The sequence below is a fragment of the Alnus glutinosa genome, chromosome 7 (genome assembly GCF_958979055.1).
Source record: "Alnus glutinosa chromosome 7, dhAlnGlut1.1, whole genome shotgun sequence".
NCBI lineage: Eukaryota > Viridiplantae > Streptophyta > Magnoliopsida > Fagales > Betulaceae > Alnus > Alnus glutinosa.
Window position 1 is genome coordinate 22,330,257 of NC_084892.1, and position 21,596 is coordinate 22,351,852.

General features: G+C 34.7%; 2 protein-coding genes across 2 annotated transcripts; one reads left to right on the forward strand and one right to left on the reverse strand.

Annotated features, from left to right (window-relative positions):
* Positions 1-2,806: 2,806 nt before the first annotated feature.
* Positions 2,807-10,961, reverse strand: LOC133872895 (lipid phosphate phosphatase gamma-like). The gene is made up of 2 exons (XM_062310538.1): positions 10,154-10,961; positions 2,807-3,363 (listed from the first exon to the last, which is right to left on the reverse strand). Exon 1 carries the CDS (start codon positions 10,831-10,833, stop codon positions 10,165-10,167), a length of 669 nt encoding a protein of 222 aa, XP_062166522.1. The 5' UTR covers positions 10,834-10,961; the 3' UTR covers positions 2,807-3,363; positions 10,154-10,164.
* Positions 10,962-12,099: 1,138 nt separating this feature from the next.
* Positions 12,100-21,416, forward strand: LOC133873735 (importin subunit alpha-9). The gene is made up of 11 exons (XM_062311484.1): positions 12,100-12,231; positions 12,660-12,879; positions 13,233-13,386; positions 13,721-13,823; positions 14,736-14,920; positions 17,250-17,329; positions 18,336-18,486; positions 19,040-19,121; positions 19,219-19,277; positions 19,358-19,663; positions 20,855-21,416. The coding sequence occupies exons 1-11, from the start codon at positions 12,180-12,182 to the stop codon at positions 21,017-21,019; spliced, it is 1,557 nt and encodes a 518-aa protein (XP_062167468.1). The 5' UTR covers positions 12,100-12,179; the 3' UTR covers positions 21,020-21,416.
* Positions 21,417-21,596: the final 180 nt, after the last annotated feature.

Sequence of the window (21,596 nt, forward strand, 5' to 3'; positions counted from 1 at the left end):
AAAACTACTTTGAATATTATTTATTTCTTTCTAATTTTATTCTTATACAGTTTTAAGTAGTAAAAACCCGCGCATGACGCGGGTTACATGCTAGTTTTAATTAATTTGCTTACGTGGTTACGTGGTTTTATAGATACTTTTAGATCTAGTTTGGTTTGTGGAATAGTTATTACTTTAAAAAAAGAAATAATTATTACTGAGAATGAGAAAGAGTGGAATGAAATAATTATTACAATTTTTTAATTTTGTAATAATACATATATCACAATTGGAATTGACCCAAAATTATTAAAAAAAACTCATATAATTTTTTATTTTTCAAAAAATAAAAACTCAAATCTTAAAAAAAAAAAGGACGTTAAATTTAAATTCTTTTCTTTTTTTTTTAATTTTTTAATTTTTAATTTTTTTTAAGTTTATTTTGGAAAAATTAAAGATTTTTTTTTTTTTTTTTAAATGTTGCCTATTCCTTCAAAATAGCTATTTCTTTCATCCTCTTCGTAAGGAAATAGTTATTTCCATGGAATAGTTATTCCAAGAAATAAGTCCTTACCAAATAAAAAAATAGCTATTCCAATGGAATAATCATTCCATTCTAATAACTTATTCTCTAAACCAAACGAGGCCTAATGATTTTTTTTTTTCTAAAAAAAATAAAATATAAAAGTAAAAATTGTCACGTGGATAAAGGTGGTCAAAAATTGTATCTTAAAATGGCAAAATATCACATCTCATACAAGTACAACTCACTTTTTATTTCACATTTATCCTATGTGATACTGTGAATGATCTTGAGTAATGTTGTATATTATATTTTCATTGGATAATGTTAATATAGCAGCCTCAATTATTTATTTATTTATTTTTAAATAATGACTAATCTAAATGTTAGTTGAAACTAAGGACAAAAACAGAATTTTAGATGAGAGGAACAAAACTGAAAAAGAAAAGAAAAAGGATTTTTTATGGTAAAAAATTAATTTTTGAGGGTCCAATTCATAGAAAAACATTAAAAAAAAAAAAATTAGAATGATTTTTAAATTTTTTGGAGGGCCAGTGTCTCCAAAACTAGGGGTAGTTTTATTCTTGGATGGGACCAGGGGTGGAGCTGCATGTTAGCTTGGGCCCAAGCCACCATGTTTTACTCAATTTTATTTTTTAGAAAAACAATACTCTTATAATTTTTTGAAAATTAACATTTTAACCCCAGATTTTTTTTTTTTTTTTTAAAAAAAATTTACCTCCCAAATTTCAATCCACCCTTGGTTGTGACTGTCATGAGAGTAGTGTAAGATAATTGTATGATTAAAATGTAATTTTTAACATTGCTCATCAGCCCCTCCCCCTTCGGCCCCCCCTCTTTTTTTTTTTAAAGGGCTAATCCAAAAGCTGCTTAGCGGTGCCACATTAGCAAAATAAGATAAAAGTGTAGTATATAACATTTTTTCTTTAGATTATTATAGGCTCTCCTAATACTCCTATCATCGAAAAAGGATCAATGAAGATAATTTATTTCATAGTAAAGATTTAATATTGCTGTATCTAACCGTATAAATGATATCATGAGAAAAAAAAAAAAATGGTAGCACGCCATTTAAAAAAATTAGTTAAAATGATATACGGTAACTTAAGTGCCTCTATTTTATCCTTTGGGTTCAAAAAAACAACAAACAATATAGGACAATGGCAAAAGTGTTTGCTTCCTCAAAGTAAATGCCGACAAAAATTCGTGCACAGTATTTCATCAGAAATTTGACCGCCAAAAGAAAAAGAACAGAATCAAAGTCAGTTGTTATAGTAATTTCCCAACATGATCCATTGAACAAAAGTTCAATGCCGAAGACATTTCTCTTCATTTGGTGGACAAAGGCTGGGCATTATAAAATTTCACATAAATTTTCACAACATTTGGTTTTCATTTCCAAGCTTCCTTTCCAAAAGGCACAACAAGAAAAAATTTCAAATAACTGGCTTTCAGTTGACCAACACATTAAAAACAATATTACATTGGAAATTAAATGTCCTAAACATACCACTTACTTATCAAATTTTAGCACACGACTGAGCTCGCTCCGTATGTTCAACCCTATTTGATAACCCATCAACCCTACCATTTTCTCAATTACTACGCATAACTTTTCCTTCCCTATCGCATTATGGTCATGAAAAATGCCAGACCAGATGAGGAGATGATTCTATCATTTTAAACTGTATGAATCTTCAAATAAAGCTGAGCATTTGTTACGTATCTAATGGGGCAAAGGACGAGAACAAAAGAGTTCACAAGTAGTCATGGTTCTTTGTTATTTGGTTATTATTATATCTTTGTTATTTAGTTAGTATTTATTTAGTAGAGTCTATCTTTAAGTAGGGATAAATGGATAGTATGTTATCCCTAAGTAGTTAAGTATTATCTTTATTAATAGTTGTTAGTGATAGGATAGTCATATGATATATCTCTATCCATATGAGAGTAGTTTATGTTTATCGCATTTCTTTGTAATGCTATATAAACTTATTGGATTGATAAATAGAGTAAGCAAAGATTATTAATATTCAGCTCTTGAGTTGATTTGTGAGGTATTTGGGTTGCTCGAACTACTATTATTTATCCGTTATGTGTTTGAGTAATTAGGCAAATAACAGCATATTTTAGGAGAGATACTACTAAAAAAATTATAGGCATACACACTACATATTTTTTTATAAGTAATTGCAAAATTCATTAAAAAGTACAAATGTGCAAGATAAGTACAGATAGAGATCTAAGAATACAAGAAAATTCGAAAAACTATAATCTCAAGTGGCAGCCCAAAGAAAGAGTACTCTTAAAGAATAAAGCCTTTAACTCCACCAAAGTATTCTTATGGTCCTCAAAGCTACGATCGTTTCTTTACCTCCATATACACCACATAAGGCAAAGGCGGAATCATCTTCCAAACTGCGTCAAGTTGAGACCTACCCCTGACACTTTCCAACAAGCAAAGAGGTCTACCACCCTTCCAGACATAACCCCAGCCAAACCATACACTGCTAAAGAATGTATTCCAAAGGGCACTTGCGAACTCATAGTGGAGAAGAAGATAATCCACTCACTCTCCACTCTTTTTATACATGGAACACCACTCGACTACAATGATATGTCGTTTCCTTAGATTGCCCATGCTGAGGGTCTTCCCTAAGACGGCCTACCAAGCGGCATACACTATGTGATTCTAGACTACATCTCTTATTAAACTTGACCTGCGAATATACTCTCAAATAACAAGTGCTCTACTCGTCCACTATACAAAAGCTGGATTGCACGATCAAATTCGCAAATAGGTTTGCCTCATTGAATTAAGCTAAACAAACAATATCCACCTACAGAGTTTCAAATCAACCAAAAAGAAAGTAGGTTTAAATCACATATATAAACGCCGAATGTTTTGCTCAGGATAATCGAAGAAAATGGAGACAGATAGAATTCATGTTAGAAATAATCAACATATTATTTAATCTAACATGCGCAGCGGAAAACGAATAAACAGGATTCAGGCTTACCTCTAGCCATGTTTGCTCAAGCGTCTCCACGATCCATCTGAAAAACAAGAAAGATTATTTGAGGGATCTTCTAACCTATGCCTATTGCTTGATGGCTGTACTGATGGTGTACACAGGCACTCTATTTATAGGCTAGGTTAGGGACCCTCAAAATGGTAAACACCGTATTTGTTTCCTTCCATCAAGGAAACAATATCGTTAATTGATTTTAAAATCAATTAACCGATTCCATATTTACGGTAATCTAAATTAATAGAAATAACCATAATACCGATTCCATATTTACGGTAATCTAAATTAATGGAAATATCCATAATGCCGTATATGTTTATTGAAAAAATAATAAACATAGTAAATACCGTAAATGTGATATAAAGGCCACAACCAAAAAGGAATAATATATTACATTCTCCCACTTGGACTTTATAACACATGACCATATGGTATTAGGTTCTTTAGTTTTGGCCAATCTTTTATGGAATCCTCCAACTCAGTTAAGAAATGTTTCACACGAATCATGGCGGTAAAACCATTATAAAATTAGGTCGTCCCTTCCATGTATCACGATGTAAAACACTCCTTACATGAGTACCTTATGGATAATCAAGCTTTATGAATGAACTTCTTATAAGTCATTCGGGTCCAACTTTATTTATCCTCATGGATAAAATAACAAATGTGCACAAAAAATCTTTATTACAATAACTTTATGTCTATAGACCAAAAAGAGACAAACCAAGCGAAAATGAATTAATGAGTCTCATATATTCCGCATGACTTTATTCTTTCTTTACCGGTAAACTTTAAGTCATGGGATCCGCAATCATTAATTCAGAACTTATATGCTCAATAGACCCTTTATGTCTCTTAATGTTATCTCTCGTACTGAGATACTTAATGTCGATTTACTTCTGTTTCTACTCTTTATTCTTATAAAAGAAGATTATAGTAGAATTACCGCAGAGTATCTTTATGGTCTAACTGTAAAATCGACAAGATTGAGACTTTCAACAAATGTCTCAACCATCATGCCTGTGTACCAAATTCATAGCACGCTAGACTTTTAGCTTTCTTGGTAGACGTAGCAACTATAGTCTGCAAACTGCATCTCTAGGATCTATCCTTCAATAAAAAGATATATACCTTAGAGTAGACTTTCTACTATCTACACAATCAGCAAACTCAAATCTAAACAACTAACCACCTTCAAATGGAAAGTGTATCCTTAGGTTAAGTTGTTCTTCTTGGTTCCTTGCATATACCGCAAGGCTTTATTTGCAGCACTTTATTGACTCAATATACTTATTGTCAGTCATATGGTTATGTATAATGCAGACGCTTAAAACTTTTCATCTGCCCTTATTCCAATACCTTTTGGGACATTAATCTGTATTTAATTAGTCCCTCTTAATTGCTACTGAAGGTGCAAATCCTTCATTCTAAATTTTTTCCAAAACTTTTTTTTTCAATGTAGGCCTTCCGAGACAATGTTAATATTCTTTATGTCTCTGTGAATCTCTATGTCAAAAGACATAAGAGGTTTCACCCAAATCCTTCATTTCAAAGTTTTGTGAACTTTATATAGCAAACCTAAATCACCACTTGCAAATATAGGACTAGAAAGATTACTGTACTCCCACTGACCTTAAGGTATATATACTAATCAACAAGGTTTTCTATAAACAATAACCTTGTAAAAAGTATCTTACCATTGAGAGATCTATCACAGCCCATAAATAGAATTCTTTAATTTGCAAGCTTTCTGACTGTTATTTATAAAACCTTTTGATTGTTTCATGTAAACCTCGTCCTTAAGATCCCTATTCAGAAAAGTTGTTTTCGCATCCACTTGATGTAGCTCTGGATCAAAAATAAGCTACTAATGCTATGATCATCTTGATGAACCATTCTTAGACACTGGAGAGAATGTTTCACGATAATCAATGCCTTCCTTATGAGTAAAACCATTGGCTACGAGTCTAGCTCGACCCTTCAGCCATGGACTTAACTCTCACTTCATGGCACTGAATCTCAATAAGGAGTTTTCTCCATTCATAGCATGTGAAAACAAATTTGGATCATCTTTATGTCCAACGTCAACATCAGACTCTGGGAGATATACAACATAATCACTAAGAATTGTTAATCTACTTATTCTATAGGATTTTTCTTAATTCTACTTCCTCTGCATTTTGCAATGGGAGAATAGATTTTGAACCTGTTCTGTATGAGTTGGTTGTTCTAGAAGTGATTGTGGCTCAGGATAATCAATCTGATTTTCCTGAATACAATCAATCATCCTCTATGAGGAGGAGATTTGGCCAACTCTAGTGCTTCCTCAAATTCCAATTTATGTGAATGAGCACTCCCACTAGGTTCCGTATCCTCTAGAAATTTTACAATCAACAACTCTAGGCTTATATGAAGGATAATAAAACATTAAAACCCTTTAAAGTTTACTAGATAGCTTATAAAAGATCCGCTGATTGTCCTTGAATCTAATTTCCTTAGGCGAGGATTATAAATCCTCTCTTTAGCAAGGCAACCCCATATGTGTAAATAATTTAAACTAAGCTTCCATCTATTTCATACTTTAAAAGGTGTCTTATGGACAACCTTAGATGGAATACTGTTTAACATATACACAATGGTCTTCAAAGCTTTACTCTATAAGGGTAATAGCAGATTAGTATTACTAATCATTTCCCTTTGTGTGTACCTACCTTAATACTCTATGCCTATATTAGATCTTATGATCTTCATATTGTTTCTCTTCTTCTTCCTTATAGATATTGAAAGCATTCAATACCCCAGCTTTAATATTTAGAAGATAGACATACATAAACTTTATATGGTCATCACTGAAAGAGATAAAAATATCTCTGACCATTTAGGCAATGAGTATGGAAAGGTTAACATATTTCAATGTACATGATCTCAAGAATTTTAAAAGGCTCTCTTTGGCACCTCTAATGGTCTTGTTGGTATGCTTTCCCTTATGCAATCCACACAAGTACCAAAGTCAGTAAATCACCGACTTTTATTTTCTGTATGGAGATATATTTCAATCTCCAAAGCCATAACAAGAGCATTTTTAAATTCTTAAAGACTCTACTTTACGTCAACATCACTATGCAGAAATAAACAAATAATTTTGTTTCAAAAATTGGGACGTAGGTCAATTTTAAATAGACTTTAAATAAACCCCAACCAATATTCCACCAAAAAATAAGAAAAATTTCAAGTTTAAAATAAAATTGAAATTTTTAATAAGCCAAACTAGAAAATAGATTTCAAAAAGATTATGGAATATAAATCATTTTTTTTGAGGTCAAAATTATAACTGAATTTTAAAATTAACCTATAGATCCCAACAAGCTCAAATTATAAACACGTGTTATCCATTTTAAAAAGACTCTGCATTTGTGTTGACAACGTGGATTGATAAACCATAATCAATCCACAATATATTTGAATGAGTCACTAAAGGAGATTCATGACATACTAGATATATGAGATTATCTTTATTTTAGGTCATTTCTAATACTTCATGCAATCTTTCTTTATATGCCCTTAATTTTCCTTATTTCATGAGAAATATGTATCTTGATTGCCATAATACTTTATTGGCACCTTATTCTCATGCTTTAAGTGTTGGACATGATTGCATTTATTGGTCCTTCCTTTGACATGAATAATCATGTGAACACTTTATAAATTCTCTCATATCCTTGAACACACATGGTTAGAAGTTTATTTACTAACCATTTATCCTTACGTGTGTTACAAGATAAAATTCTACACTTAGAAGAGAGAATTCAAAAAATTGAAATAGACCAACAATGACTCAAAAATCTCAATTTTTAGGGACTTAAGCTAATCTATAATATCCTTCATTTCCATAATGGGATTATAAATACTTCAGAAACTGTAAAAGGTTTGTCTTTAAAGCTTTTTCTATTAGGGTGCTGGCCAAGTTTTGTTTGAACTTACTAAATGTTCATAAACAACCTTTATAAAACTTTGGCTCTAAAACATTCAGGAATAAATCCCTGATGACTTTAGTGACATGAGATTTCATGAACATCTAACTTAAGTGATTAAATCACTCCCACCGTTCATGCTTAATAATCTCACGTGGCGTACTTAATTCCGCGGGAGTAGGTGGTTTGTCCACACGGAGCACCAAAATTTTTAACACCCCAAATGAAAAAGCATATCAATCATTTTTCCAGTCAGAAAAATATTATCATAATGTATTGGAATATAAAACCACCAAAAGGTAGAGTAACAGGAATAGCTGCAATAACCCAAAATTAAAATAAATACTTTAATGCTATGAATTAACTTTATTTTAAATTAGCCAATGCTAATTTAAATAGTAAATTTCAACCTACCTTTGGGCAAAGGTTGCATCACGCATGAAATTTACTCTTTATTGATAAGACTAATAAATTTAAATATTAATAAATAAAATTCTTCGTACCTTTGGGCAACCGAAAGAAATTTTACTTTTAATACTAAATTTGTTATCTCATTCTAATTAAGTCATAAAAATAAAAACTTCCCTTTGGGGATAGGTAATTAAATTTATGAGTTAATTACAATACGATGTTAATTTTTCTATATGAAGTTCATGTGTACGATCCTTATGCAATTATTACAAAATTAGGATGCTTTGGCTCTCCCAAAATCATAATAATCACGCTGTAATTCATGAACATCTAATAAATCTTTATGAGGTTCATGCGTGTGATCCTGATGTAATTATCATACAAAAATGGGATGCTTTGGCTCTCCCATAATTATTATAATAATTACGTGTGTATAATCTTGATGCAATTGTCATTCAAAATTGGGATGCTGTGGCTCTCCCAAAATTATCATGATAATTGCTACTTCATTAACATCTAACAACTTTATAGATGCCTCCTTAATGGCCTTAGGAATATAACAAACCAATACTTAAATGGGGTAAACAGCATTTTCCAAGGTGCAAGCAGATGAGCTCCCAGGAAAGTGAGGGGGGTCACACCGGACACACTTAAATCCCAAGACTTTCCTTGCCAGAACTTTCCCCGACATTGCATTCTTAGATATTACTGTAAACACACCAGTATATATGGTATTGTTAATTATTCTTAGGTCTAGGCATCAAACAATTTATATTTAAACAATATAAATTTAAAATATATATTCCTCAATTCATGTATTAAATAAACAATAATTTTAATACACAGTACTGTAAATAATAAAGGGAATAAAACTTTAATATGAGGACATAATAAAACACATGGCCTAATGGTTTAGTAAGTGGCCAAGGCTCTTTACACCTGGTGAACCCAGGTTCTAAACACCATAAGGCCTAAATTCCCCTTTTAAAAAGAACTTGATGGGTTACTGAAAAGGGTTGCTGTATTGGGCTGACCCAATTGGGTTAACCCACTTAATTTGGGTTGGGTATCTGTATTGGGCTACTATATTGGGTTGGACTTTTGGGTCACAAGACTCCAAATGGGCTACTGTATTTGGCAATTAGGTCAACCCACTTAATCGGGTCAGGCCTCTGGGTATATGTATAGTGCTGGCCCAAACTAGGTCAGCCCACTTAAATGGCCCAAAACTGCATGGGTTTTAAAAAACCCTACCCGAAAATATATCAAACCCAAAAACTTTAATGGGTCGAAACCCTACCCAGTCACCAACCAACCCGACCCGTAATGTTCCAGATGGGTTGAAAACCCTAAAAAATGGAACCCTAGCCGCCACCCCTTTATGAAAATACCCATATCAAGATTACAACAACTCAAAATTAGGCAGTATATCACAATACACAGAATAGTGATAAAACAAAAAATAGTTATATCAAATTTATGGGTTTTCACAAACAGTACGTGAACAACAAATATTCACAAAATAATCGCTAATGCGTTTCTATCATGTCACAAAAGACGAAATATTGCTCAAACAATATTGACAAACAGAAGTGAACAATACCAAATAGAATATACTTGATTCAATATTGATAACCAATAAAAAATACTTGATTCAATATTGATAACGCATAGTAAAATTATATGCTGAGCAAAATAGCACAGAGGCTGGCTCTGATACCACATGTTAGAAATAATCAACATATTATTTAATCTAACATGCGCAGCGGAAAACGAATAAACAGGATTCAGGCTTACCTCTAGCCATGTTTGCTCAAGCGTCTCCACGATCCATCTGAAAAACAAGAAAGATTATTTGAGGGATCTTCTAACCTATGCCTATTGCTTGATGGCTGTACTGATGGTGTACACAGGCACTCTATTTATAGGCTAGGTTAGGGACCCTCAAAATGGTAAACACCGTATTTGTTTCCTTCCATCAAGGAAACAATATCGTTAATTGATTTTAAAATCAATTAACCGATTCCATATTTACGGTAATCTAAATTAATAGAAATAACCATAATACCGATTCCATATTTACGGTAATCTAAATTAATGGAAATATCCATAATGCCGTATATGTTTATTGAAAAAATAATAAACATAGTAAATACCGTAAATGTGATATAAAGGCCACAACCAAAAAGGAATAATATATTACAATTCATACATACCCAGAAGAATTTCATGGTTCCTTGGAAGCCATGTTTTTCCTCGCAGCTCTGGCATTGTCGTACTCGAACTTCAACACATTGGGTATATGTGACGTATCCTTAACATAGAACATCCTCCCAAAAGCGCTGTCCTCGATGGCCGGAAAGTAAGCGGAAAGCACAGAATTCACAACCCAGAACCACAGGGCCCCAAGACAGACCCCCAGAATAGCCCCAGCGAAGACCTGGGCAACAGTATGGTACCCCAAATACACCCTAGAATACATAGTGAAAATTACAAGACACCAAGGCCAAAAATTCACAACCCACTTGTTCGTTGTGTCCCAGAACCCAATCCCTTTACACGTCAACAGCGTAAAATACACAGCAAAGAAGGACATGTACTGGGAGTGGCTGGAGGGCCAGCCGAGAGAGTCGCACGTCTCGAGCAGAGCGCAGGTCTCGGGGCGAGCCTGCTGGACCGATGTCTTGACAAACTCGTTGATGAACTGCGAAATTATGAGGCCCAGAGCGAAGAACATGCCCTGAAGCTCGCGCCGGAAGAAGAAGTGCGAGATGAAGCCGCCGAGGCTGATGAAGACCGGCACTAGCGAGACCCACGCTAGGAAGTGCCCCAGCGGATCCCCCCTCTGGTACCGCACGTCGGTCAGCATCACAGCCTTCAGTGGCAGCGTCGCCATGCCTTATTATAGCGACCGAGATACCGAAAGAAATTGGGTTTGGATTATAGCTGTTCACCAGATCTCCGCTCTAGTGCTCTGAGATAGAAGAGTAGTTGAGGGAAAGATGGGCCTTTTAGGTTTTTAAGCCTTTTTTTTTTTATTCCTATGTGATACTGTCAATGATTTTGAGTAATGCTGTACATTATATTTTCATTGGATAATGTTAATATAGCAGCCTCGATTAATTTTATTTTTTATTTTTTTATAATAATGACTGCTCTAAATGTTAGTTGAAACTGGGGACAAAACCAGAATTTTAAATGAGAGGAACAAAACTGAAAAAGAGAAGAAAAAAGATTTTTTATGGTAAAAAATTCATTTTCGAGGGTCCAATTCATAAAAAAAAAAAAAAAAAAAAAAAAAAAAAAAAAAAAAATTAGAATGATTTTTAAATTTTTTGGAGGGCTAGTGTCTTCAAAACTAGGGGTAGTTCTTCTATTCTTGGTTGGGAGTTGGGACGGTGGAGCTACAGGGTAGCTTGGAGGCTTGGGCCCAAGCCCCCCAAGCCACCATGTTTTACTCAATTTTTTTTATTTTTTTTTTTAAATGGCTAATCCAAAAGCTGCTTAACAGTGCCACATTAATAAAATAAGATAAAAATGTAATATATAATATTTTTCATTTAAATTTTTATCAGCTCTCCGAGTACTCCTATCGTCGAACAAGGATCAATAAAAATGATTTATTTCATAGTAAAGATTTAATATTGATGTATCTAACGGTATAGATAATATCAAGTGATAAATATGTTGGCACACCATTTTAAAAAATTAGTTGCAATGGGGATGATCCATGCTTAGCTTGTGTCTTCGAGTAATTTTAGAAATCTCTTTTATGTTCCTAAAAAAATAAAGTGATTTTTAAAATTATTATTTAATCAAAAATTTAATAGTGATTAATCATAAACTTATTATTAATTTTAAAAGTTAAATCATTATTAAAGGAACACAAGAGTTAGGGACAGAAAATGAACTTTTAGCATTACTTCAAGAACTCTACAGGATAGGCGAAGAAATGCATGGCCCAACATTTGACCAATCCAGAAAAATAGAGCCCAAACCAAATACACTGTACACAACACGTCTTAGGGCTGCCCCCTCGGGTTCCTAAAACGGCATGACGTTTCTGTTTCTAAATACAAAAATGAAATATCAGAAATTTGAGGGGAGACCAACGTAGTATCAGAAACATCATGGGAGCCTTTTCGAAATTTTCGAGAATAAAGAGGAAGCACAGCACCGGCGGCCAACATTGGCGCTTGCCCACTATACTTAAAAACGTTTCTCCCCGAGCTTTTCTCAACAATGGCGGATGAAGGCTTGGCTTCTCACAGAAGAGACCCAATTAAGTCTTCAGGTACGTAACTTTTCAAATTACGTCTCGTTTTGTTCTATTTCAAGGTTAATGTTGACCCTTTGTTTGGTTCCCGAGAAATCTGAGGGAAAGAAAAGAATAAAAATGAAAAATCGCGGACTTGAAGGACTTGCCTTGAGTAAGCCCATAGTTGGAATATGCTAAGTTGAGTTGGGTTTTCACTCCGATATTTTGGTTTCCATGCTTGCTTACAATTTTCTTAGCAATCAATGTGACGATTAATCAATTTTGTCCGTGAAGAATTTTTTTTTTTTTTTTGAGAAAGCGGTCTTGTATATTAAAATTTATTTAGCATAGAATATTACAAACTGGTTTTGGTTGCTTTATATACATGTAATATATGGTTGAGAATTTTTTTGGGGCTGAGATGTTTGCTTCTGAGAAATGCTAATTATGTGTCTTGTGATTAGTCGGGAATGCTGCGGCAAATCGAAGACGGCAACATGCGGTTACGGTGGGAAAAGAAAGAAGAGAATCATTGGTGCGGGCGAAGCGCCTATGCAGAGTTGGGATTAGTGATGAGAGTGATGTTTCTCTTGACAATGATATGATGATTGATGAAGAGCAATCAATTTTGGAGGCTCAAACTTCTTCGGCAGTGGAAGAGTTGAAGTCCGCCGTGGCATATCAGTATGTCAATCTTAAATTTTGGTCTTATTTTCTCCTGATTTGAGTATGCAGGTTGTGCTATGTTTTGGTTTACTTATATAGTTTTTGCTTTGATTAGAAATGAACTTGGCATATCAGTATGTCAATGATATTCTATTGAATGATTTAAAAGATAGTTCCTCTTGAAATCTATGAGATATGGGTATTCTTGATAATTTCTCCACCCTGCTTAGTTGCTATGTAAACCCAATATTTATTTTCCTATATTTCGTGCTACATCTAGGTTTCTTTGTCTATAAGCATGTGATAGTTCAAGCTTCTGGCTGGGTCCACCTTATCTTAGTATATGAACAAATTCCGTGTGTTAATGTTAGGGGAAAAGGTGCAATGCAGAAGAGAGTAAGTGCCCTTCGTGAACTAAGGCGTTTGTTGTCAAGATCTGAATTGCCTCCTGTTGAAGCTGCCCTTAAAGCTGGAGCAATATCCATACTTGTGCAGTGTCTTTCATTTGGCTCTCCAGATGAACAGGTTTATTTCGTTCTGCATATGTATATTCTTCCCGGCACAATATAATGACAAACAGTAATTGTTTTTACTTAGTTGAAAGAAGGGAAGAAGCACTCTCTAGATCTTGCTTACCATTATGGTCTAATTATCAATTAATGGCTCTTTTCAAATTCCAGTAAGTGTTGAAATGATGATTAATGATTTTTAGTACGTATACTACTCGCCTATATAATTTACATGCAGAAGTAGAACATCAGAAGGCTGATAAGCCATTTAGGATTGGTAAACTGAGTGATGAAAATTGGAAGGGAATATATTAATTTTTTATTTTTTTGGTTTTTTTGTTATATTGCAGTTGCTTGAGGCAGCTTGGTGCCTCACAAATATTGCAGCAGGAAAACCTGAAGAAACAGAAGCTTTATTGCCTTCATTACCATTGCTTATTGCTCATCTTGGAGGTTGGCAAGGACCCATGCATCCTTTTTTGAGTGAAAAAATGTTTTATTTTCTCATCTTGATAAATATAATAACAAAAATTCAAAAGAAAACTTTTTGAGCCCATAGTTGGCAAAGGTATAACATGATCTAAGAGACCGTGAAATACTCTCACAACTTTGAAGGTTGAAATAGTGATTTATGAATAATTTTTGTAAAATGTGAAAAACAGTGTGCCTCCTGATCCACATTGCTTCTAGCAACACTGACGGTTGATTCTCTAGGTTGACGGTTCTTAACAGCTAGCACTTAGTCAGCATTGGTAGATGCTGCTAAATTTAAGTGCCCATGAATGCTTACATTGATTCCCTTCGTGATAAAGATTTAAGATTTTGTTGAGCTATGAGCAACCTCACATTGTTGATGTTGTCTTAAAGGAGTGCTGAAGCTAAATAATGACGCTTGGAGCACATAAAAACACACTGACCTGAAAATCATGGTTTGAATCATTTAAAAGAACAATACTGCTATATGAGCCTGAACAGTTTTATCTAGAAATTTGAAGTGGTAGAATTAACAGCAATAAGTATACTTCTTTATTTCTGTTTACGATTTTTGTGTCCCAGATTTCTTTTGGATCTATTCTCATAGTAAATATAATACGTATACTTATTGTATCTGTCACTGTATAAATAATTAAACTAACTAAAATGGGTGGTGCCTGGTCCTTGTTCTATTCAAGGACCCATATTTTTCTCAGGAGATATTCTTTTCTTCGCTTGCTTTAGTAATTCTGTTTATTGCTATCTACAGTATTCATGTATAACCTGTTTGTTGATTAAATTGTTTACATATAATTTGTGCTTGAAAATTGGAACAGTTATCATCATTTTACTGCATTTGGCTTTACATTTATAATTGCACTTATGGTGCAGAAAAGAGTTCCTTATCTGTTGCTGAGCAGTGCGCATGGGCATTAGGAAATGTTGCTGGTGAAGGAGAGAAGCTGAGAAATGTTTTGCTATCCCAAGGAGCCTTACTACCTCTTGCAAGAATGATGCTGCCAAACAAGGGTTCAACTGTGAGAACAGCTGCTTGGGCATTGTCAAACCTAATCAAGGTTTTAAACCCTTCTCTAAAGAACAATTTGTTCATTCATAAAAAGACATATACTAAATAATTAGAGGCATCTTCAGGCCATGCTTTTCTGGATTAGTTATGCCCCACCTGCGTTTTGTTTTTATAAACAATTCATTTCATTGAGCGCAAAGGGGTACAACCCTAGTACACAAGATATATACAAAAAAAGTCCCCCTTACATACTAAAAGAAGAACAAAAATCCACAAATTCAGAAAAGTTAGAAAATGGAAAGATATTATATGCCCCAATCCAACTAAAAAGCGATTTTGACCAGTATGCTCTTGAGCTATTCCCTCGTCTTCTCTTGATCTTCAAAACATCTAGCATTCCGCTCTCTCCATATACTCTATATTAAGCACAACGGGGCTAACCTCCACACAGCTAAAATTGAGCAACTACCCACCTGACCTCGCCAACAATCTAACAATTGTACCACCCTTGTAGGCATAACTCAATGAACTCCGAAGAGGGTAAAGATTGCATTCCCTAAGTTTCGTGCCACTTCACAATGGAGTAAAAGATTATCAATAGTTTCCCACTCCTCCTATACATGCAACACCATTCCACCACTATTACTCATTTCTTTCTCAGATTATCCAATGTCAAAATCTTCCCATGAGCTGTTGTCCACACAAAAAACCTTACTCTCAAAGAAACTTTAACTTTCGAAACACTCCTCCAAGGAAAAGAATAACCCTCCGAAGTAGATAACTCATGAAAGAATGACCTCACCTCAAATTTCTTCCTCTTTGAAGGAATCCACTGAATACAATCCTCACTATCTTGTCTCCATCTAAGTGAATATAACACTTCAAAAAATTCAAGCACCAAATCTACCTCCCAATCTTGTACAGATCTGACAAAAGACACATTCCACTGAATAACGCCATTGGAAGACAGCAAGTTGTCCACAACCCACGCTTCCTTACAACGAGCAATACTAAATAACTCCGGAAAAACTTCCTTTAATGGTTAATCCCCACACCAAGCATTATGCCAAAAACGAATCTTAGTACCATCGCCCACTTCATATCTAATATATCTCAAGAAAAACACCCCACCCCTTTCTAATATGTTTCCACACTCCAACACCAAAAGACCTTGCTACCTCCTTAGAACACCAACCACCACTTAAACTATCATATTTTGCTTCCACAATGAAACGCCATAACGCCTCCCTCTCCGTAGCATAACACCATAACCATTTACCCAACAGAGCTTGATTAAACTTAATCAAATTTCTTACTCCCAAACCACCAAAGTGTATAGGAAAGCAAATAGTCGACCGTTTTACGAGATGAAATTTAAACTCCTCCTTGATACCTCCCCATAAAAAATCTCTTTGCAATTTCTCAATTCTATTCGTCACACCCAACGGAATAGGAAACAAAGATAAATAATAAGTGGGTAAATTGGATAAAGTACTTTTGATCAACGTCAACGTCCCACCCTTTGACAAATATAGCTCTTCCAACCCGCCAAATACCTTTCCATTTTTTCTACAATACCATTCCATATAGTGATTGACTTGTATGGTGCCCCCAAAGGACGTCTCAGATATGTCATTGGTAACTCCGCCACCCTTCATCCAAATACACTAGCCAACCTTTCGACATCCTCCACCTCACCAATAGGAATAATCTCTGACTTCGACAAATTAACCTTCAACCCTGAGACCGCTTCGAAACATAAAAAAGACATCTCAAATTACAAAGATGTTCACCATTAGGCTCACAAAATATTAAAGTATCATCTGCAAATAACAAGTGTGACACAACGATTCCTGTAACACTTCTCGATCCCACTGTAAAACCATCCAATAGACCCCTATGCACTGTGGCTGACATCATCCTACTTAGAGCCTCCATAACCACTACAAAAAGTAAAGGTGATAACGGATCCTCTTGTCTTAAACCCCGAGTACTACTAAAAAAACTAGATGGAGCTCCATTTATTAAAACTGAGTAGTGAACCGTAGAAATACAAAAGGCTTAACAGTATTTTTGATATTCCATTTCTGTTTTCATACCAGATTTGTTTTTTGATGTACGTTTTAACATTTCATTTTTCCTAAGCTAACGTGTTTGACTTTCTACATTATATGAGTTATGAAGCCTTTGTATATGTTTGGAATATATTTTGTGTGTGTTCTCCCCTTCCCCCTCCCCCCTTGGGGTTAATTACTTCTCAACAAAAAAAAAGGAATATATTTTGTGTGTGTGAGTATGAATGTGGTTGAGGTGTGCAGGTATGTGCTCTTTTCCTTAAATTTCATTTACAACATGACTTCAGTGTGCTTTGAGTGTAGGGACCAGACCAGAAAGCTGCCACTGAACTCATCAGAGTTGATGGGGTGTTGGATGCAATTGTTCGGCACCTGAAAAAAGCGTAAGTGGAGTTTATCTCTTTGGACTGTTTTGAGTGAGTTTGGTCTTCAGTTTTGATGCAGTGAAAGACATTTGGGACTATTTGTAGTTAGATGTTGCAAGAGTAGATTCAGTCTGTTGCAAACTTTTTACCGTACCACGATTCTTGGTATTATGTAATTAGAGAATCCGTTGTTTCAGCTACCACAATCGTGTATTCCATTGCTCTCCTTTCTTAAAGATAATTTAAGTGATGCTACCAAGGCCTGAGATTAACCCAAATTTTTCTGTCTTATAATTTGTTTTTGAATGTACTTGGGGGCGCCTTACGCTTTTAATAATATTTCAATTACTTTTTTTAAAAAAAAAAAAAAAAATTGTTTGTGAATGCAAATTGTCCTGGTCAACAACCATTTCAATTTATTTAATATTTTTTCTGCCATCGTCTTGCTTCTTGGTATTGGTCTTGTAGTTGGACTAACTAGTAATTGAATTTTAATGCAAAATAATTTCTTCTGCTCCTCGCTCCAGTATATTCGAAAATTGCTTATATATTTTACCTTTTGTATCTCTTTTCCTGTCTTTCCCTTCTGTAGTCATGGATCTATTGGGGAAGCCATATGATAAAAGATTCTTAGCATTAGTTTATGTTAATTGACTATGTCTAACTTATGAAGTAATGCCAATGCCCTTTTGCTGACATTTTTTTGTTGCCATTTAGAATTTAGATGCAGTTATATTGCTCAATGATATCATATTTGTAAGGCTCATTTGTATATTATGAGAAATAACTATAGGGGACAATGTCTAGAGAGAAAAGTTAGCTTTTAAGTTTCATTCCTCGTGATTATATTATTATAATGCAACCTTAATAGACAAGATTCATCATGTCTTGTTAATCTGCGTTAAAAGAAGGTGGTTTCATTTCTCCCTTAAAGTTCTTGTTCTCTTGGAGAAAGTTAATTTTGGAAGTTTTATGTTGAAAATCATAGACATCCAAGTATAATCCACTTCTTTCTGAAATCCAGGGACGATGAGTTGGCAACTGAAGTAGCATGGGTAGTTGTGTATCTCTCAGCCCTTTCAAATGTTGCTACCTGTATGCTCGTGAAGAGTGATGTCCTTCAACTGCTTGTGGAAAGATTGGCAACATCAAATAGCTTGCAATTGCTCATTCCGGTAGTGAGAGAACTAGCTTTTTCATTTAACCATCTCCTTTTGTTAATATTGTAATAAAATGTTTATGTGGAGCAACCACTGAATATTTTTAGAAAACAATTTGCATGCACTCTATACTTGTCCAACATTTTCATATGGTAACTTTTCTTGGGTCTTTTTTTCATGGTACATATTGGGTCTTTTCTTACCAATATTAGTGCATAATTGGTGCCAGTATATGATCTGTAAGTTGATTTCTAATTCTGAAGCCAGGCGCCTATAAATATTGTTCACCCTGAACTCAGGTTCTGTGTTCTTTTCTCAACTTCTAATGATGCTGTAAGCTTTTCTACTTGTCTAGTATTTAAAAACTTAAGAAAATCCTTGAAATGAAAGTGAAAATCTACTAATAACATTACATAATTCCATTTGCATGATCTGGAACCCTCTAGAGCATGTTAAAGGATGCACAAAACTTGGTGTATCATTTCTTTCAAGCTGTATGTTAATGTGAGAGTATCTTTGATTATTACATTTTCCGTGGATTCAAATTGACTAATGATATTCCATTTAGGTGCTGCGAAGTTTAGGTAATCTCGTGGCTGGTGATTCCAGCACAACTAACGCTGTTCTTGTTCCTGGACGTGAAATTACAGGTTTGTAAATCACGTTTGCTAAGATGAAAACGGTATTCTTCGGAACATGTTTTTATCTGAAACTCCTTATATTTAATTTATCTGACCATATCTTCAGATAATGTCATAGAAGTCCTTGTAAAAAGTTTGAAGAGTGAACACCGGGTTTTGAAGAAGGTATGTCAATTTCTCTCAACTGTTGATATGACTTTACCTCTAGTCACCCATCCTCAGTGGACACTTTGTAATTTATGTAGGAAGCAGCGTGGGTACTATCTAATATAGCTGCCGGTTCTGTTGAACACAAGCAGTTGATATATAATAGTGAGGCAGTGCTATTGCTATTGAGGCTTCTTTCCACGGCACCATTTGACATAAGAAAGGAAGTAGCATATGTACTGGGGAACCTCTGTGTTGCCCAGACAGAAGGTGATGGAAAACCAAACCTGATCCTGGAGCACTTGGTTTCACTTGTTGGTAGAGGATGCCTGCCTGGATTTATTGACTTGGTTAGATCAGCTGATACTGAGTCTGCAAGAGTAGGACTTCAGTTCATGGAACTGGTAAGCAAATATGATGGTAAATCCATCAATTTTAATGGGTATTGTAGCATGTATGTTTCTCTACTACAAAGGCAAACATAATTCTCCATTTTATATTCTGATGCAATTTTACTAGTACGGAATGATTAAGGCTTATTAAATTGTGTGATGTTTGAGAAAATTAGGCCTTTTATACTTTTGCTTAATAATTTGGACTTGTTTTTCTTTTTTTTGATAAGTAATCAAGATATTATTAAAAGCGTAAGGCACCTCATGTACACAAGAAGTATACAGGAGAAGCCACCTAGCTCGTAGGGGTAAAAAGAACAAGAAAATCATGATAACTAATCACTAAGGAGAAACATAAGTAGCTGTTCAAAGATACAAAGTGTTGAAAAATAAATAATTAAATCTCCTCTAAAGTCTTCTCGCGGCCCGTCAAACACCTATCATTCATTTTCCCTCCATAGACACCACAAAATGCATGAAGGCATCATGTTTCACACAACAGCACTCTGAGTGTTACCGGCAGTCTTGAAATGATAGGACATTTATCTGTGTGGATGCTTCAGTTGGCGAAATGTGAATTGATTATCCTACAAGCAGATCAAATTGGCAAATCTTTTTAATACAGCAATAGGCTGTAATGCTCTTGGTTTCCCATGTTATATCTTTGGTTCTAATTTAGTCTAAGAATACTATCTTTCAGCACTGAACTCTGTTTAGTGTTTCACTGTCTATGTAATGAAAATTTGGCATAGGTTTCTGAGGAACTAGGCCTGATTCACCTGCAGTGATTCTCTGGGACATGTTATCTTGGAGCTTTAAGAATAGCAAGTCGACATGAGGAGATGGCTCCATATTCCCTGAACGTCATGTGCATTAATTTCTATGTGAAACTTCTTTTTAGAATATGATATGTTTTCCGGGGGAGGGGTAGAGTGGTTCACAAGAGTTAACAGGGATGCTTATTGTCATGTATAGTCATCTCACACAGTCTCCCCTACTATGTTAGTTTGGTTTATGATTATCACTTGTTTTTTTTTTTGGATGTATGTTGCATTGAATATTGTTTAAATAAACCTATATTTGGGCAAGTCCTTGGCTAAGAATGGTGGAGTGTTTTCTAATCCAGCTACTATGACACTCCCAAGGAATTATGACAAGTTCTTTGACAACTAAAACATGGTGTTTTTATTATCGTGCAAGCAGGTTTTGAGGTGTATGCCAAATGGTGAGGGCCCAAAGCTTGTTGAGCAAGAGGATGGAATTGATGCCATGGAAAGATTTCAGTTTCATGAAAATGAAGACCTGAGAAATATGGCAAATGGTCTAGTGGACAAGTACTTTGGAGAAGACTACGGGCTTGATGAATAGCGCAAGTGATGCATCTCCAGCAATTCCCAGCTCTCTTCTTCCTTGCTTGTATGCAACACCTCCTTTTTGTTTTCTTTGCCAATCCTCCTGTGCAATTTATATTTAGTTTTTTTGGCTCAAGAATTCAGTGCCCATGGTGAATAGAGTAAGATCTTTAGGTTTGGTTTAAAACATGTAAGATGTGGCCTCTGTTGGGCATTGTTTGTAAGATCTGTTTTTGTTTATCTTTCACTTGAATGGCAAAAAGATTCTAGATAGTCAGCACAAAGCTTGATTGTTAATTCTGGATGCCAATCTCATCCCTCCAAAACTGGAGCTCATCCTGGTGAATGTTGGGCTTATATAGCTGTTGATGGTAGTATTTATAAGCAAATTTGAAGAGGACATTTGTTTTTAACTTGTATTTTGGTAATGGTGACTACAAATTGTAATTTGGTGAAGATATCTCTTACAAACGGGGTCCCATAAACATGATTTCTACACTAACGTACTAATTATTAGGTAACACCAGCTCAATATGATAAAAACCCAAACGGAGGCCGGTTCGAGCAGGTATTTAAGTTGGCTAATGCTAAGA